Genomic DNA, 19,927 nt, shown 5'->3' with positions numbered 1-19,927 from the left:
GGTAATCAAATTAATCTAGGTAATACCCTCTCTCTGAGGCTCTTGTATGCTCCTCGGGTAAGGAGCGTACAAGGGAGGCCATTTTTAAGAACAGGAAGTCTTCCTGGAAATAGCTGGAACTTTGAAGTTCACACATAAGGGCCTTGGTGGGTCACGCCTCCAAGAGGTCTGGAAGAATTTCCCTCCGTGTTGAAATTAGTCATCAATAATTGGCTTTTCTGCTCACAACTGGCTGGAGATCAGAATGAGTTCATGATCAAAGACAAGGAGCGTTAAAGGACTCACTTTTTAGTGTCTCAAACTTCTTTGGTCACTTAGTTTCCATCACTGTGAGTTGGCCACAGCTTCCCTCTTTCCCCTCCAAAAACTAAATCTATCCGCTCTAGGAAGAAGTGAGGCTCTCCTAGCCTAGGCACAGGGAGTGAACGTGTGGTTCGGAGGTTGGGGACACCGGTGGGGGAGAGGCGAGGAACTTGATTAGACACTGTCCCCCCATCCCCACCCCCGCCATTGCTGAGGGGTGAGGGCCGGACATTTCCCAGAAGTTCATTACTGCCAAGAGACCAGTTCTCCGGGTGGAACTGGAAGAGTGGGTTGGGTGTGGGGGGACCGGAAAGAAAGAGCGACTACCAGGGAGTTGGGGGAGAAATGCTCTGCAGTATTGCCTGGGAACTAGAGCTGCAGCTTCAGGGACCTCCCCATCAGCCATGGACCCTGACAGCCCCGCTTCCGGGTTTGAAAGCTCTCTCTCTCTGCCCCTCCCCGCGCCCGGCCGAGGGGTCTCCGGGCGCATGCGCCGCCGCTCTGGGACTGGCCCAATTTATCCTAAACAACTAATCTAGTCCTCCCCCTCCTGCTTAGGGCGTACCATTCGCGTTTTGGGGGGAAACATCGTGCCCCACAGTACTCAGAAACCTGCTCCCCTTCTTTAGAGAGGGGGAAGGCAAGTTTGCCTCAGATTTTAAAAGTTCCAAGAATACAAAGGCCTCAGACGTCCGTCGCCGAGTGATGGCCTGACGCACAGGGCTTTGCCCGCAGCCCGGACTCTGCCTCTGAGGAGCTGAACAAAGTGGCACGCCCGGATCCCAGCTGATCAGCTGCTGGGCTTTGGCGGAGGCTCCCCCGGGCGAGACCATTGTGACTCCTTGGGAGGGGTGTGTGAAGAGGGGAGGGGGGCGGAGCGGCCATTGTCCGGTCAGCACAGGCTTCGGGGGAGGGGAGGGTGTTACGGAGTGAGCGGGCCCAGGACTTCACAGCGGCCGCTGCGACTCCAGAGCCGGCGGGGGCCTCAGGTCCTTCCCCGCGCCGCCGCACGGGACATCGCTCTGGCTGGGGAGCGGCGGTGGGCTCTACCAAGGGCGCCGGGTCTCCCTCCTCCCCCGCGGTCCTCGGTTCACCCACACGCCCCTCCTCCTCAGCTCCCCTCCCTCTGCTCTCCGCGCTTCCCCCGGCCCCCCCGTCTCCGCAGGCCGAGTGGTGCGGCCCGCCTCCAGCTGACCGGCCTGGAATCCCGGCTCGGAGCCCCGGACTCGCGCCCGCCTGCGCGCCCGCTCCCTCCCCCTCCCCCCGCCCGGAGCCCCCAGACGCCGCCGCCGCCTCCTTCGAGCGGGGCCGAGGCCCAGCCGCCGCCGCCACCGCTGCCGCCGCCGAGCTCCGCCGCCGCCGAGCACCATGGGAGACGCCGGGAGCGAGCGTAGCAAAGCGCCCAGCCTGCCGCCTCGCTGTCCCTGCGGCTTCTGGGGGTAAGTGCCCGGCCGGGTGGGGGCGGGGGCCGGGGGCGCGGGCGCCGGGGCTGCCCGGGCAGGCCTCGGGGCCCTGGAGGCCGGAACCCTGGGGGCTGGGCCCAGGCCGGGCCTACGGGGCGGGGGCAGGGGCCGCGTCCCGGGGAGGGGTGCCGTGGGGGGAGCTGGGGCTGGGCAGAAAAGGCCCTGCCCGGGGTGCGCTGCCACCCTCTGGGACGCGCCGGGCTGAGGCTCGGGCCGACGGGGCCGTCCGGGCCACGGGTGAGGGGGGCAGGGCAGTGGGGGAGCGCTGAGGGGGCGGCGTTGGCTCTTCCAGGTGGAGTAGGGGTGCCCCCTTCCTTTGGCATGTGGAGGCCAGCCCTTCCTCCCTCTTTAGGGATGAGTTGGTGCCCAGGCACCAGGAGGCTTCCTTTGACTTTTTCACCTCCCCTCCTCCCTGTTCCCCAGAGACTTGCATCATCACTTCCTAAATTATATCCCAGTGCCCCATTTGCTTTTAGGAAGCTGCTCACACGTCACCCATTTGTAAAAACTGAGTCCGGACCCAGACTAGGGTAAAGTCATAAGGCTGTTGAGGTCTCACCTTTATTTAGACACGTTTCAGGAGATCTGTAAAATTTCCTTGTCAACCCAACAAATCTCGTCAGCCTGGCTTGGGGAATGTGAGAGCCAGTTTCCTCAATTGGCACTCAAATTCCCTTCTTTCTCTATATAAATGATAAAAATGTTCACAGTGGGTAGTGTATATTACTACTTGGTCGTCTTGTGTCAAGGTAAAAAAAAATGTGAGTGGGAACCCTCCCCCCATGTTAAATTCTCCTTGTAACACTTTGAGTTTCACGGATTGCCACCTGACAGTTTCACGGATATGCCTCCATCATATTACATGACTGTAGTTCTGCAGTGAGGAAACTGGAGACTTTGAAGACCAGCTTTTGTGACTGAGCCCTTAACCCCCTCCCCCTTTTCTCTCTTTTAAAAAAGATTTAGTATATTTGGAAGTGCATAGAGGTAGGAAAGAAATAATTGCTTCTGGTGAGGACATCTTGGGAAGAAGTATTGAAGTATTTTCCCTTTGCTAGCTCCCATATTCTAGGAAAGGTTAATGTAAAAACTAAGGCTGTGATTTTGGGATACTGAGAAAGATTAGAAAGTGCATCTTTAATGTAGATTTCTGTGGAATTTGTCTGTTGGAATTTCTGTGGAATCCAAAGGTTGTGATGAAGTGGATCCTCATTTTTTCATCTTTCTGCCTTTCTCAAAAATTTCCTTTTGGAAGGACAGTAGTCAAAAATAAGTTATGGCATTACCAAAAGTCCTGAAGATGTGAAAATATTTTAAGTTTATAGTCTTCCCTTTATTTTGATTTGAAAACAGTAATTGGCTTTTCTGAGGGAGTGTGCTTTCATGGACAGTCTAATTCCCAGAAGAATCTTAAGTAGGGCCCATTATCTCTTTATTACTACATGGGGAAACTGAGACCTAGAGAGGGCGGATAATTTGCCCCTTCACATAGGGAGTGTAGGGTGTAGCTGGTGAGCTCTTTAGAGTGCTTAGTACCATTATGTTTATGACATCAATCTGCTGCCCTGGAAAAATCTGGTGTCACAATGCTCAGATTGTAACTCATTATAAGACATGTGGCCTAAAGAAAGTAGCTGCCAGTGGCAACTAATGCCCAGGATGTATCAGAGGTCTGTTTCCTGGCAACATGTTTATGTCCCTGGGACCATTATCATGAATGGAATCCTTATTGAAAGACTTATATCAAGGCTTAGAAACTAAGGAAACGGAGTACTCTTTACCTTTAGCCAGCAGAGTTCTGATAATGTCAAGAGAGTTTGGTAGTAGCAGAGGGGAAAAGTTGCACTGGTATTATAAGTGACCTATAAGCAACCAGGGCTTCTTTTTTGATACTTTTAATCTGACACTCTATGAACTGCAATTTGCCTAAAGTAGTGAGCACAAAACTAATATTTTTATGGTCAAAAGTGTTCTTTTTTAGTGTGCAGTGTTTTAACTTTTTCTAAGGGTGTTTGTAGACACCTGTGTAGTTTGTATTTTATACCAAAATATAACAATTGCTGCCTTGTTTCTATCATATCATAACTGATATTAAACATGTTTTCCCTACTGCCCACATTCATATTAGATTCATAAAGTAAACTTAGAGTATATTCAACAAGTATTTGAGTGCCTTTTATATAAAGTGACAGTTACAATAAATTGTACAGGGTTCCATGGGAGGGGCACCTAACCTAGCTGGGGTGGAGGTAGAGGAAGGTAGCCTGGAGGAAGTGACACTTTAGACCTTCAGGAAGAGTACAAGGAAGAGAGAATGGAAATAGCAGAATGTTTCTTTCAGGCAGAGAGAATAGCGTAGGTGAAGGCCTGAATGTGTGAAAGAGCACTACACATTTGAGGAGCAGAAGGTTCATCAGGCCTGTTGGTAGGAGCTGAAGGGAGATCAGCTAGAGATGAGGCTGGGGAGGTGAGCAGAATTGGTGATATAGGGCTCCCATAGGTAATGCTGAGGACTTTGGACTTTTATCCTGAGCACAGGGGGAAGCTACTGAAGAACTTTGAGCAGGGAGTGACGTGTGTCTTTAACATGAAAGATTATTGGTTGATCTTCAGAGTAGCTTGGGTGTGTGTAAGGTTTTTGTACGTCTGTATGAATGTATGTTTGCGGAGTGTTGCCAAGTCTAGACATATAGACCTGTCTGGAGGAGTAATCCTGGCTTACCATAGCAGTGGCATGAACTGTTGCAGTGGCTGGGGAGAATGGGGAGAAGTAGATAGATGTGAAAGCCATTCAGGAGGTATCTTTCTCCGTTTTGCTTTCATGAAAATGAAGGATGGGTATGTTCTCTGAAAAAATTTTTGCAGCATTGCACTCTGTGGAAGCTGTAGGTTTATGAAGTCAACTAGCCAGGACCCACACCCATCCCTTCACCGAGGAGCCTCTCAGCAGAATGTTCTGGCACCAGCAACTAAAGGCAGTTCCTTTACAATTGTTGCTGTCTTCAGTGACTCAGGCCACGGACTTGCTGCCCAACATTGTCCAGTCAGGACAGCAGTCAGTGGGGCTTGGTTAAGTGGGAGAGCTTTGAGGTCTTTCTTGTGGGAATGCCATAGGAGAATGCCAAGAGATGTATACAATTCAAATGTGTTAGTGCTTAGAATACCTAGTTTCAATATAGTTTTCTCCTTCTTGGTTTATATTGTGTAATTGTGTACAGGTAATTAAATTATTTTATAGAGAGACTATATTTTCATTGAAAATTAACCTTTGTATAAAAGCTGGTAGTTGTTTTTATGGTATATACAATATTTTTTAGGATTAAAACAGATTTTTCCCTGAGATGTGAACTTAGAACTTTTAATGAAATGTGAGCATTTTCTTGGCTTATTTTAGGCTTTTAGTAATCAGGCAAAAAATACACTCACTGATAATTGTCATATCTGAAATGAAATAGTAGATTAGTATATTTTGTTTAGTTAAAATATATAAATACATGAAAGCACTTTAAAACTATATAGATATGAGTGGTATTAGTATTAGTTGAAGCTGCATTTTAAATTGTTTAGACATTTAAAATGTACCGAGGCACATAGATTCCTCAAAAGTTGTTGAAACAGCAGACTTAGAATATTACAGAAAGGACATGAAGAAGAATAAGGATAAGAACATACTATGCGTATTATAGGATAATAGAAAACTTAATTAGGATGGAAGAGGGAAGTATTTTTTTAATAATTCTGTTAAGCATAAATATACAATTATTGGTATTTTTCTTTTACAATTGGAGACAGCGTTTCATGAAAATACTATGGAAACCTTGAGAAGTACTATTTCTTTCATAAAGAAGCTTAAAACGTAGTAGACACAAATGTTCAGTCTGGTATTTATGGAATAATGGAGTATTTAAACATAGGGTTTATCAGGTAAACTATTCATTGTTTTGATGCTTAAACAAGAAGCTCTCTGTTTTAACAAATCATGTCATAAAACAAATATTACATAGGTACATTTTTTTATTTTGAGATAGTCTTGCTCTGTCACCCAGGCCAGAGTGTCATGGCCTCAGGCTAACTCACAGCAACCTCAAACTCCTAGGTTCAAGCAGTCCTCCTGCCTCAGCCTCCCAAGTAGCTGGAACTACAGGCATGTGCCACCATGCCTGCCTAATTTTTTCTATTTTTAGTAGTGGTGGGGTCTCCCTCTTGCTCAGGCTGGTCTTGAACTCCTGAGCTCAAATGATCCTCCCACCTTGGCCTCCCAGAGTGCTAGGATTACAAGGGTGAGCCACTATGTCTGGCCAGGTGTAGATTTTCTTTAGGGAAATAGATTTTACTAGTATTTCATTTTTGTGATCAATGCTGTTGAAGCATTTTGCCTACAAACTACATCTGCTAGATAAGAGATGTATTTTAAGTAAATATGGGAGGCAGAGATGGGGATAGGAATAATCACACAAAATAAATTCCATTCCTGAAATTGTTACTAGTAGAAAGTTGATTGAAAACACAACATGATTTGATTTATTCCACTTTATTTTTGGCAATCACAAGATACTGACTAGTTTAGCTTAAATAGAATTCATGTATTTTTTTCTCTCCAAGCCCAGGCTTTGAGAATGGATGCAGAACCTCATCTCTGTTACTGTCACTGTGTGTATCATCTGGGTAGTATGCTTGGCTTGTAGCCGTGGTGTATGGACTGCACACTCATTTTGCTTCTTCAATATCAGTCTCCCAACTGGAACATGTTGTTGCACTTGAGCCACCTTAACTTGGGCTTTGAAGTTCATGTGAATATAGCATGAATCACTAGTTAATCAGCAGAATGTTCATTCCAGTGATGTCACTAATTATCCCTTGAATATAAACCCCCCTTAAATATTCCCTTAAAAAAATAATTTGTACATCTTTTCATCTTTTGAGACAGGGTCTTGCTCTATCACCAGGGTTAGAGTGCAGTGGCACTATCATAGTTCACTGCAGCCTCAAACTCCTGGGCTCAAGCAGTCATCCTGCTCATCTTCCTGAGTAACTGGGACTATAGGCACGTGCCTACATACATACCCAGCTAATTTTTATATTTTTGTAGAGACAGGGTCTCAGTATGTTGCCTAGGCTGGTCTCAAACTCCTAGCCTCGAGGGATTCTCCTATCTTGGCCTCCCAAAGTGCTGGAATTATAGGTGTGGACCTACTTTGAGTATTATGTGCATCTGAAGATATAACATGATTTAAATTAAGTATTCACTGTCAGTACGTTATCTACTTGCCCCATTTTCCTGCTTACATTTGGGGCACCCAGAAAATAGGAAATTTGCTCCTTTGATGTCATGGAAGACAGAGATAATTTTTTTTTTTTTTTAAAGAATACATAGTGTTTGTGTCTATTGGTTTGAGTCAATAGCTTTTCAGAGCTAGGTCCAGATAGTGTATAGGACATATGACTCTTTTGCTTTTATTGTCTTCTCTTCATCCTTCATTATCTCCCACTGCATTCTTCCTCCAAAAATGAGGAGAATCCACTACTTTAAATCATACTGCCCAGTTTTGACTGAAAATCTCTTTGTAATCCTCAATGGTATCAAAGTTAACATTAGTTTTCACAATTAACCTTTTCCTGGTTGGAAAAATCAGATGACTAAGAATCCTTTGAAACGAATAAAGTCCTTAAAAAGAAACAAAGAACAGCGTATAAAAGATTATTTACTCAGAGCAGAGTACTAAGAAGGTTAGAACTGATATCATTTTGATTTTTTAGTAGGTCATAAGGAGTTTGTATCCATGCAAAGCAGTGTAATGTTTTGAAATCCATGATAATCACAGATCAAGATTGAGGTTAAAAATTCTTTTCTCTTACCCAGGCCTGGGATGGGTGGGCTTCATGGCTAGGTGGCTGAGGTGGGAATCTGAGCCCAATAAAAAAGTAGGAGTCCCCCCAGATTCTTTTCTGTATTTGAAGAAAGGTTAAGGTTGGGATCTCAACAAAGCCATATGCAGGAAGTGACTGACTGCAACCTAATACTAATAGTATAATTTTGATGAAATGCTTAAAAAATCATCTGGGTTCTGCCTTTGTTGGACATTGTGGGACTTTATGTCAGAGTGGTTTGGAAAAGAGGGCCTTCTTTCCAACTGCATAAATGACATATAAGCTCAATTCTACTTGGGGCTTTGAGAAACAGTGATCATCCTGCTCTGGGCCTTTGTATAACAAGATTGCATTGCTGTTGAAATACTTTTTTTTTTTTTTTTTTTTTTTTTAGACTAGTCAAGTGCAGTAGTGAGGAGGGGGGAAAGTAGTAGAACAAGGAGTTCAATCTGTAACTGACTGTGAACAATCACGTGAGATAACTCACTACCTTCGGACCAGCCTGAAATACTTAAACATAAAGAAATTTCTTATATGTGTAACATGCAGAAAGGGAGGTTAAGGAACTTTATTTAAAGAGTCTAATAACCAGAATCTAACACAGTATTGTAGAATTGTTCTGTCTAGTATGGTAGCCATTAGCTATAAGTAGCAATTTAAATTCAGATTAATTAAACTTAAAGTCCACTTCCTCAGTCACACTAGCTGCTTTTAAGTACTCACTTACTCAATAATTAGTGTCTATCCTTGAGGGGTACAAAGATACAGAACATTTTCATCCTTCCATAAAGTTCTGTTGGACAGTGCTGTTCTAGAATGTTGATCTGATAAGCAGCCAGGATTTTCAAGCCTAGTTTCTTGTAGGCTTTACAGAATCCTTTTTTCTTATAGTCTGAAAAATGAGGGATTTGTCTAATTTAGCTCAAAGTTTCTTTCCAGCTCTGACATTTTATTTCCACTGAGGGAAGTAATGCTATTGTTTATCCAGATTACTGAAATATTCCTTTGGTCAGTTATGAGACTTAAAATTTCACTACAAGTTAGTCTATAATTTGAACTTTTTTTCCATGTTAGCTTTTGACTCAATCATCTTGGCTCTGAGCACTATGAAACTGGCAACCTCAGAGGCCTATACAAGGAAGTGTTGGTCTAAGTGGTGAGAGAATTTTTGAAGGTACTCATCTTTTTTAAGGGATTTTGACTTTTGTAGAAGAATATTTACTTTTACAAATATAAATCTCATATGGCAGCTTTTTATATATGATTAGGGATAAGTGCATTGGATTTTCTGGGAAATTCAAGTCACTATGTACAGAGGAAGGTAGAGTATATATGAATATGCACCAGCAGTGGGCAAAACAAAACTGTCTGTGATGGACTAGACTGAGGGATTAGTACAAGATGATTGAAAATGCTCTGTCATTCACGAGGCTGGAGGCAGAGCTGCAAACAGTGCTGGATACCTGAAGTGTGGCTGTAGCTGTTAACCAAAGGAAGGATGATGCACCAGCTAACTGCATCTGTTCGTTTAGCTATACCAGATGTGTCCTGTATCATAGGCAGGCTTGAGTTTGTGTTAGGTCAGAAGATGTCCTGGGAGAGAGGTCATTGGTGATGCTTGCCACCACTCTGGGAGGGGAGTGGGACCACATCACAGCAGTTTGGGTTTGTAGGTTGTGCATACTCTGATCGCTGCCTTAGTAATCACCTGGCGAAGAGGGAGATTGGTGATGTACTTAGGACCTTTGGGGGAGTGTCTTTTCTGATTTCTTTCTGTTGAGGTGTAGTGGTCTAGAGTGACAGCTTTTGATGCCTTATCTACTTCTTGGACCCTTACACACTGCTAAGTTGAAGTATATTTATATAAAATAATCACACTCTCAACTATACTTCCTGGAAGGAGAAGCATTCTGACCAAATACACTTACAATAGTCAGCTCTTGGGCCAGGCGCTTGTTTTCTTTTACAAGAAAGCTTTCTATGAAAGCTTATGTACCTAACTGGAAGAGTGGAAGCAGGAAGTTGGGGAACACAGTTGGTGAGGGCTTTGCTGCCACATTTGTGCTTTCAAAGCTTTTGCCTACTTCAGGCCATTGTTTTAAAATTTCAACCCTTTCTAGATTGTCTTGTATGGATAGATGTGCTGGCAAAATTATCTCCTGTAGGCTGGGCGTGGTGGCTCACGCCTGTAATCCTAGCACTCTGGGAGGCCGAGGCGGGCAGATTGCTCGAGGTCAGGAGTTCGAAACCAGCCTGAGCAAGAGCGAGACCCCGTCTCTACCATAAATAGAAAGAAATTAATTGGTCAACTAATATGTATAGAAAAAATGAGCCGGGCATGGTGGTGCATGCCTGTGGTCCCAGCTACTCGGGAGGCTGAGGCAGAAGGATCACTTGAGCCCAGGAGTTTGAGGTTGCTGTGAGCTAGGCTGACGCCAGGGCACTCACTCTAGCCTGGGCAACAAAGTGAGACTCTGTCTCAAAAAAAAATTATCTTCTGAAATGATTTGTGAATGAGACACATAATGTAGATTGAATAATACAATCATTCTTAAATTGGTCAGAAGTGTATTACCTAGCATGAAGTTATAAAAGATGCACTGGAGGTAGGAGAAGGTATCGTGCATTTCAAAGTGAGTTGTTTCTCTGTGTGATTTCTTGGTTTCTCTGCCTGGGGAGGCATGGGTAACATTGTTCTTTTTCTTCTTCACTTGCCACCAAAATCCAGAAAACCAGGTTTTTCAAGTTTTTGTATGTTTGCATATGAAACTTTGCCTGTATATACAAAATCTTCACAGTTATGTGATTTTATAGAACTGTAAACTAGATAAAACCTCTAGTTTGCTGCTCCTTTTTTAACATAACTCAAAGATATGCTACTCATCTTTCAAAGTAGGAGGGGTGGTCTGTGCTCATCAGTAGTGGGATTGTACCTGTGAATAGCCACTGCATTCCAGCCTGGGCAACATAACAAGACTGGTCTCTTTAAAAAAAAAAGTAGAGGAATGTTCTTGGATGTTGACCCACAAAAATGCTTGCATATGGGAACTTTTTAGTTTTTTAAAAAAATTCTTTGGTTGATTTGGGAGGACACGTTCATGTAATCTCTGAGGCCTATATTCCTTATTTCTGTGCATCAGTCAGTGTTAATCTACCCCTTCCTCCTCCCACCAGTGCTGTAGCATTTCCAAGATGTGTTTAAACCGTGCATTTTATTTGTGAGGCTGATCTTTTTCTTCAGTGCATATTGGGTGGGATCTAATCAGGGAACACTTGCTAAGACTTAAATGATAACATCTTTTAAAGTGACATATAAGCTTGAGTGAAAGTGTGGAGTATTGCACTTTGTATACTAGAATCTCTTTAGGAGTTTATAATCTGAGTAGTATCAATATGGATTATAATTTAGAAAATAATAGCCACTGTAAATCCTGGTCTGTGGAAGTATATGTCCCTACAGACTGCATTTTCTTACCCTTGGTTTTAAACTGTCTAGGATTATATATTCTAATCCAATAGTTGAAAGCCCCTAAATTTACCCAAATAGTTTTCATTATAGATAAATTAAGTACTTATATTGTATATGTTGTTGGTTTGAGCTAGAGACAGGAAGAATGGACTGTATTGGTTTTGTGTTTAAACTTGGGGTGCAGAAAAGTCACTGGACAGAGCTGTCTCAGACACCAGATTTGGAGGTGAGTTGGAAGGGTAAAGACACAGAAAGTGGTCAAGGGGGAGACTGGAATGTGAGGGGGAGATGAGGGACGCATGGAGGGAAGTAGAGTGGTGGTAATTAGGAATAAAGATGCTTTGTGGCCATTGTCTAGTCAAACTATTAATATGAGAGGTGGCCACATCTGTAATGACTTTTGAGAAACTAATGTGAAAGGTGGATGGGGTTAAAGAAAACATTCTGGTCTTGACGTATAGGGTGTGAGTCTCTTGGTGTCTTACAGAGAAGTGCTAGAGATCACAAGATGACAGCTGTGGTGCAGATTCCAAACTAAAGTTTAGTGGAAATAGTAACAGCTTTCAGCAAAATTGGTGTTTATCTGTTAGAACCCCCCATGCCGGCTCTTTCTTCTCCTAAGCCCAAACAAAGGCACCTTCTCAGCCAGTTAAAGGATAGTGCTTCATGGTTTCTTTGCAGCAGGCTGTAGAGATTCAACCTCTGTTCTTTCCTTTATTGTTGCTGCCACAATCAGTTTCATTCTTTGGAACTGACTTTTCTTCTCCCCTTTCTCCCCCAAGCCTGGTGAGGTATTCAACAAAGTCTTGCCCATGTTCTGCTTTACTTGCTGTTCTTGAATAAACAACTTGCACAAACCTCTTTTAAAAGATTTTACAATGAATACATATGGAGAAGTTACATTAAATCTTAATGAATTTAGTAGTAGTGCTTCCTGAGGAATAGGACCTTTCTTATTTGTTGAGAGGCTGTTGAAGGGCCCTTTTCGTCAATCCAAAACTCCTTCAAAGATGAAGGACATGCTGATCTCTTATCTCTAGGAAACCATCTGAGCTTAGTGGCTAGGCAGGGGTTTTGGAATCAGAGATCTTGGTTGGAATTAAACACTTGAGTTTTTCTCTCTGCCTCTTTATCTTAAAAAAAGAATATCCTGGGGGAAGAGAAGAGGGAGTGAGGGATGAAAAATTATCTATGTAACAGAACTCCACTTGTACTTCCTAAATCTATTCAAATAAAAGAAACATAAAAAATAAAACATAAAAAAAGAATTATCTTAGATTCGCTTTGAGGTTTAGGGAGCTCTAATGCCTGTCCAGCCCTTGCTATAGTGCCTGGTCATGGCAGTTATATTTATTAAGCGCTAACTTCCCAACTTGAATGAAGTAGCATTGGTGGCAGATTAATAGATGCAGAAGTATCTTGCCTCATATGGGCAATCTGCATTCTTGATGATCTCCAGATAGATGCCACCTAGTTAGTTAATGAGGTTTCTGTCCAGCCTTTGGCCCTTTTGGCCATTATCCAGAGCCAATCTCTTGTTCAGCAAGCATTTGTTAGCACTCCATTATGTGTCTTGAGCTCTGCTAGGCATGAGCTATCTTGGTTTGGCTTTCAAAAAAATTCACAGTCTAGATCAGTAAATTGACAAAACATTGTTAGGAAAGTGCTATTGGAGATTGTTGAAGGTTCTTGTGAGAAGAACAGTAATGGGGCATCTAATCTGGCTGGGCACTGGGAGGATAGCTAGGAGGGCTTCTCAGGAGATGGTGCTTGAGCTGGGTATGAAAGATTAGCAGGAGTTAACCATGTGAGGATGGTGAGGAAGGGCTTTCCAGGCAGGGGGAATGGCTTGTGCAGATGCATAGAAGAATTGAGAAAGCATACTGAATTCAGAGAATTGAGAATACAATTCAGTATGTTAGCTGCATTATATGGCAGGAGGCAAGATGAAGCTGGGGAGATGAGCAGAGGCCAGTTACGAAGGTACTTGATTGTTGTGCTTTTGAGTTTAAGGATCAGGAACCAGTTGTGAACCAATTAAAGATTTTAAGCATGGATAATAGGATATTTATGTTTCAAAAAAGTTACTCTGGCAGTAGTGTGGAGGATGAATTGGAGGGTATAAGCAGAGAGTCCAGAGCATTTAAACCTTTTTTGGGTCATGGATCACTTTAGCAATCTGGTAAGGTCTGTGGACCCCATCTCAGAATGGTGCATAAAATAAAACGCCTGTAATTACAAAGGAAACCAGTTAGATTGAAATGTACTTCTCTTCATGGACGATGGGGGTCTGTGGACCCTAGATGAACCAGCCCTGAAAATGTTGCAGCAGGGAGCTGAGATTGAATGTAGGCTGAAACCTGGGGCAGTGGGGACTGAAGAAGAATGTTGAGCAGAGACAGAGATTGGGTGGTGGGAGATAGTGAGGGTGGTGGTAAAGGAAAAAAGAGGCAGCAGGGTTTTTGACATGGACCACAGGATGAAAGATATCAGTCACATATGGTAGGCATAAAATTTCCACTTACAAACTGGTTCAGTTATGAAAGATTCCTTGTGAATCCATTATTCCTAAGTCCAAAGTAAAATTGTATTAGGTTATTAAGAGTAGAATGTCCAATTTTCTTCAGTACTAACTTTGACAGTTAATATCTGTGACATTTCACTTTGATACTTCTTGTTTTTTTTTTTTTTATTGTGAAGGTACATCCTCATTTTTTCAAATGCACATTTTGGCTTTTGATTATCTTTCACATTTTCTTCTTAGAGCAATTTTTATGAAACCATGGATGTCAAAAATTCATGTTATTTTTGAATATGAGTTCTGTTGTGGAACTGATGCAGCGCAGAGCTCAAAATATCAATGAAGTGTTTGGGAAGGATGTGGCTGATGAACACACAGTAGGTCGATGCTTTGAGAAGTTCTGTTCTGGTGATTTTAATCTTGAAAATGAGTGATGTGGGTGACCTGAGACCAAGGTGGTGAACTGGAAGCTGTTGTGGAAGCAAATCCATCTCAACCTATGTGTGAAGTAGCAACAAGGTTTGATGTTACTATCCAACAGTATTGGACCATTTGAAACAATGCGCAAGGTAAAGAAGCTGGATAGATGGGTGGGTACCACATGAAGTACATGAGCATCAGCAGAGAAAGCATATGGAAGCTTGCTTTTCTTTGCTGTCATGACATAAAGGAGAACCATTTCTACACTGCGTAATGAAAATGAATTCTTTTTGACAATCGCAAGTGTTCAGCGTAATGGTTGAATAAAGATGAAGTGCTGAAACACAATTCAAAACTAAATAGTCATCAAAAAACGGTAATTGTGTCTGTTTGGTGGTCCAGCAATGGTATTACCTACAGCTTCATGAAACCTGGTCAGTCAGTCACAGCAAATGTCTGCTGCATCTAGCTGGACAAAATGATAAGGATGCTTGTGATCAAGCATCTGAGACTGGTCAGTAGAGACAGACCAGTCCTCTCGCAAGACCACATGTTACACAAACAACTCTGCTCAAACTACAGGAGCTGGACTTGGAAACCCTCTTCTCATCCGACGCATTCACCAGACCTTGCATCAACTGATTACCACTTCTTCCAGGCTTTGTACCACTTCTTGCAAGGAAAAATATTCAATTGTCAACAAGCTGTGGAAAACACCTTTTGTGATTTGATCACCACTTGCTCTCCAGGCTTCTTCACTGAAGGCATAAACAAGCTTCCGTTAAGATGGCAAAACTGTGTCGATAGTTTAAGTACATACTTTGATTAATTGTACTGCTTTTTGTTTGAGATATAATAAACTTTTTTTTTTTTTTTTTTTTTTTTTAGACAGAGTCTCACTCTGTTGCCTGGGCTAGAGTGCATGGCGTCAGCCTAGCTCACAGCAACCTCAAACTCCTGGGCTTAAGTGATCCTCCTGCCTTAGCCTCCCGAGTAGCTGGTACTGCAGGCATGCACCACCATGCCTGGCTAATTGTTTCTATATATTTAGTTGGCCAATTAATTTCCTTCTATTTTTAGTAGAGATGGGATCTAACTCTTGCTCAGGCTGATTTGGAACTCCTGACCTTGAGCGATCATCCTTCCTTGGCTTCCCAAAGTGCTAGGATTACAGGCGTGAGCTACCACGCCTGGTCCATAAACTAAACTTTTGATTTGAAATCAGATGTTTCATATTTAATAGAAGTAACCAGTAGTGCCATCTGTCAGTGGTATGCAGAGTTTTGTTTAGTAGAAGAAAGTTTATACTTTGGAAGATCTCAAGGTGAATTGATTCTATACTAGAAAATAATAAATGGATTGTGAGAGGAGGTATGATTAGTTTTAGACAGATTGAGTTTATTTTTTGGTAAATTAGCATGTCAGTGTACTCTTTTTAAAATGTAAACTTTTTTATTGAGTGTAACAAATAGTGAAAAATGCATAAATTTTAAGTGTATTGCCATATGAATTTTCACTGTGTGAATAATTTATGTAACCAGCACCCCTACATTGTGGTTTTAATTTACATTTCTCTGATAACTAATGAAATTGAACACCTTTCTTTTTTGGCCTTTTGGCTAAACTTTGTTGTGAGGTGACTGTTCAAGCCTTTTGCTCATTTTTCTATTTGCTCATCTGCTTTTTACTTATTCATTTATAAGAGTTCTTAATGTATTCTGGATAGGAATCCTTTTTCATATAGCATGTAAATGTTCTTGCATAATTTTATGGTATTTTAAATCCTTTTTTTAATTAGAAAAGGAATCTATTGATATGATAAAGATTTAAGCACCACAAATGCGTTTATTATGAAAAGGTTGTCTCCCTCCTATTCATAATCCCTTAGTGGGAGACCATACCCATTGTCCCACTTTCTAGCAAGAATCATGGTCAAATTTTTTAGAGTACCCTTCTAGAAGTTTCCTATGTGTGCACTGCATTTATACTTTTTTTTTTTTTTTTTAGACGGAGTCTCACTCTGTTGCCCGGGCTAGAGTGCTGTGGCGTCAGCCTAGCTCACAGTAACTTGAAACTCCTGGGCTCAAGCAATCCTTCTGCCTCAGCCTCCCGAGTAGCTGGGACTACAGGCATGCGCTACCATGCCAGGCTAATTTTTTTTTTAATATATATTTTTAGTTGGCCAATTAATTTCTTTCTATTTTTGGTAGAGACAGGGTCTTGCTCTTTGCTCAGGCTGGCTTCAAACTCCTGACCTTGAGTGATCCTCCCACCTCGGCCTCCCAGAGTGCTAGGATTACAGGTGTGAGCCACTTGCACCTGGCCTGCATTTATACTTTTTTCTGACACAAATAGTAGCATACTACACACTATTCTCTACTTTGCTTTTTCACTTAGTATATCTTAGAATTCTTTCCAAATCAGCATATTCATTTCTAGATTCTTTTAAATGGCAACATGGTATTCCAGTAGGTGCATGTACCAGATTTTATTAACCAGGTTATCTGCTCTGCAGATGGATATTATTATGCTATGAAAATGGTGTTGTATATGTTGAATTTTAGAGCTTGTGAGCCACCTAAGGAAATGCCTTAGGTGTCTGAAGTTTAGGTAAGAAGATGAGCTAGGGCTATATCACTTAGGGTGACATGAGTGCATAGATCATAGCTGAAGCCAAGGGAGCAGAGAGGGTCACACAGGAAGTACTGTAAGACCAGTGGTTCTAGCATTTTTCAGATAGTCTGAAAATCTTATTTTGTTATATTTTATTTTCTATAAACATTATTTCTCTATATAACTGCTATATTGTGATTTTAGGGCATTTTAAGCATTTTAGCATTTGAACTATGTAATCAAAGACAGTTGGATCATTTTATAGATGATCATTTTATAGATGATCAAAGATAGTTGGATCATTTATAGATGGGCTTTCATTAAAGTAATATAGGGCAGACGTAGTGGCTCACGCCTGTAATCCTAGCACTCTGGGAGGCTAAGATGGGAGGATCGCTTTGGCTCAGGAGTTCAAGACTAGCCTGAGCCAAGGGCAAGAACCTGTCTCTACAAAAAATAAAAAAAGTTAGCTGGCATGGTGGTGCATGCCTGTAGTCCAAGCTACTTGGGAGACTGAGGCAGGAGGATCACTTGAGCACTCTATACTGTGGTTCTGGGCCACCATGTCTATCCCCGTATTGTAAACAGCAGTGTGTCAAAATAGCTTTAACCTCAAAAGCCTGCCCAGCGATATTCTAAAATAAAGCAACAGCAAGTTGCCTCTATATTTATAACACTATTGAATGTATCAGTATAATTTTTCTTTTTTTTACTTTTTTTTTTTTAAAGCAGGTTCTGCAGGTAATATCAGTATAATTTTTAACAAGTTTAAAATGTATGTCTGTATATATTAACAGTAAACACATTTAATATTAACATATTTGCCATTAACAAAATGGTATATAACATTACTTTTGGTTTTGGTTTTTTTTTTTTTTTTTTTGAGACAGAGTCTCACTCCATTGCCCTGAGTAGAGTGCCCTGACATCATCCTAGCTCATGGCAACCTCAAACTCCTGATCTCAGGGGATCCTCTTGCCTCAACCTCCCAAGTATCTGGGACTACAGGCACATGTGACGTCACTTGGCTAAGTTTTCTAATTGTCTTCTACAAAAAAATACAAAAATTAGCTGGATGTGGTGACATTTGCCTGTAGTCCCAGCTGCTCAGGAGGCTGAGGCAGGAGGATCCCTTGAGCTTGGGTTTGACGCCAAGGCACTCTAGCCAGGGCGACAGAGGGATACTCTGTCTCAAAAACAAAACAAAACAAACAAACAAAACCCCAAAAACCAAAACCAAAACGTGAGTTCTCCAGCTTCATTCTCTTTATCAAGATTGTTTTGGTTATTTTATATATGAATTTTACTATCTGTCATTTCCTGCCAAGAAGCCAGCTTGGAGTTTGATAGGGATTGCATTGCATCTTGTAGATTAAATTGGGAAGTGTTTCCATGTTAACTATATTTAGTTTTTCTATCCTTGAACATGGGATATCTTTTCATTTATCTGTGTCTTCAATTTCTTTCAACAGCATTTTGTAGTTTTCATTGGACAAGCCTTGCCCTTCTTTTAAAAATTTATACTTAGTATTTTATTTGTTGTGATACTATTATCAGTTTTTTCATTTCATTTTCAGATTATTCACTGATAGTGAATATAGAAATACAATTGATTTTTGTGTATTGATCTTGTATCCCACCACCTTGCTGAACTTACTTGCTCCAATAATTTTATGGTAAATTCTCTATTACTGTTTTCTATATACAAAGTCAAGTAATTTGTAAATAGGGATAGTTTTACTTCTTCCTCTACAATGTGGTGCCTTTTATTTCTTGCTGAATTTCCCTGGCTAGAACCTCCAATGCAGGGTTGAATAGACATGATGAGAGCATGTATCCTTGTCTTGTTCCTGATCTTAGAGGGGAAGCTTTCAGTCTTTTCCCATTAAGTAATGATGATAATGGTGGATTTTTCATATGTAACTTTTATATTAGGTTAAAGAAGTTCCCTTTTATCCTTAGTTTGTTGAGGTTTTTTTTTTCTTTTTCCTTTATGAAAGAGGGTTGGATTCTGTCAAATGCTTTTTCTATGTCTGTTGAGATGGTTATATGGTTTTTGTCCTTTAATCTGTCAATGTATGATCTATTACTTTGGTTGGATATTGGATGCTAAACCAACCTTGCATTCCTGGGATAAATCTCACTTGGTCATGGTGGATAATCCATTTTATATGTTGCTGCATTGGGTTTGCCAGTATTTTGTTGAGGATTTTTGTGTCTGTCTTTTTCTTTTTTTTTTTTTCCTTTTTGTGACGTCTTTGGTTTTGGTGTCAGGGTAATACTAAACTCATAGATTGAGTTGGGATTTTTTTCCTCTTCTACTTTTTTGGAAGAGTTCGTGAAGGATTGGAATGGGGGGATGGGAGAGGTTGCTTAAAGGATACAAAATTACAGTTAGATAGGAGGAATACGTTCTAGTGTTATATAGCAATGCAGGGTGACAATAGTTAACAATAATTTATCACATAGTTTCAAATAGCTAGAGGACAAGATTTTGAATGTTGCCAACACAAAGAAATTGATGTTTTAGATGATGGCTATGCTAGTTACCCTGATTTGATTATTATATATTGTATGTATTGAAATATCACTATGTGCCACATAAATATGTACAATTATGTGTCAATTTAAAAAATATTTTAAAAAGGAATTGGTATTCTTTTATAAGTGTTTGGTAGAATTAGCCAGTGAAATCATCTCTGCTTTGGCTTTTCCAAATTACTTATTTGATCTCCTAACTGGTAGTAGGTCTGTTCAGATTTTTTAGTTTTTCTTGTCAGTTTCAGTTTGTTTTTCATCTAATTTGTTGACATACATTTGTTCCTAGTTTTCCCATTTGTTTATTTATGTGTAAGATTAGTAGTGATGTCTCTTTTTTCATTACTGAGTTTGGTATTCTGAATCTTCTGTTTTTTCTTAGTCAATCTAGTTAAAAGTTTGCCAGTTTTGTTGATTTTTTTCGAAGAACCACCTTTTTTTTTCCAGCATATTATGGGGGTACAAATGTTTAGGTTACGTATATTGCTCTTGTCCCCCTTGAGTGAGAGCTTCAAGAGTGTCCATTCCCCAGATATGGTGTGCATCGCACTCATTATGTATGTATATACCCACTCCCTCTTCCCCCCTCCCACCTGCCCGACACCTGATAAATGTTATTGCTATATGTCCACTTAGCTGTTGATCAGTGGAACCAATTTGCTGGTGAGTACATGTGGTGCTTATTTTTCCATTCTTGGGATACTTCACTTAGTAGAATGGGTTCCAGCTCTA

General features: G+C 41.3%; 1 protein-coding gene across 1 annotated transcript in view; it reads left to right on the top strand.

Moving 5' to 3' along the window:
• Nucleotides 1–1,549: 1,549 nt before the first annotated feature.
• Nucleotides 1,550–19,927, top strand: part of ZFAND3 (zinc finger AN1-type containing 3) — a 321,862-nt gene continuing 303,484 nt past the window's right edge. Inside the window, exon 1 of the mRNA XM_012746789.3 lies at nt 1,550–1,742. Coding sequence (XP_012602243.1) covers nt 1,672–1,742 — 71 coding nt within the window. The 5' untranslated portion in view covers nt 1,550–1,671. The remainder of the gene's footprint in view (nt 1,743–19,927) is intronic.

Source organism: Microcebus murinus, chromosome 5 (genome assembly GCF_040939455.1).
Source record: "Microcebus murinus isolate Inina chromosome 5, M.murinus_Inina_mat1.0, whole genome shotgun sequence".
NCBI lineage: Eukaryota > Metazoa > Chordata > Mammalia > Primates > Cheirogaleidae > Microcebus > Microcebus murinus.
This window is presented reverse-complemented; position numbering and strand designations above follow the sequence as displayed.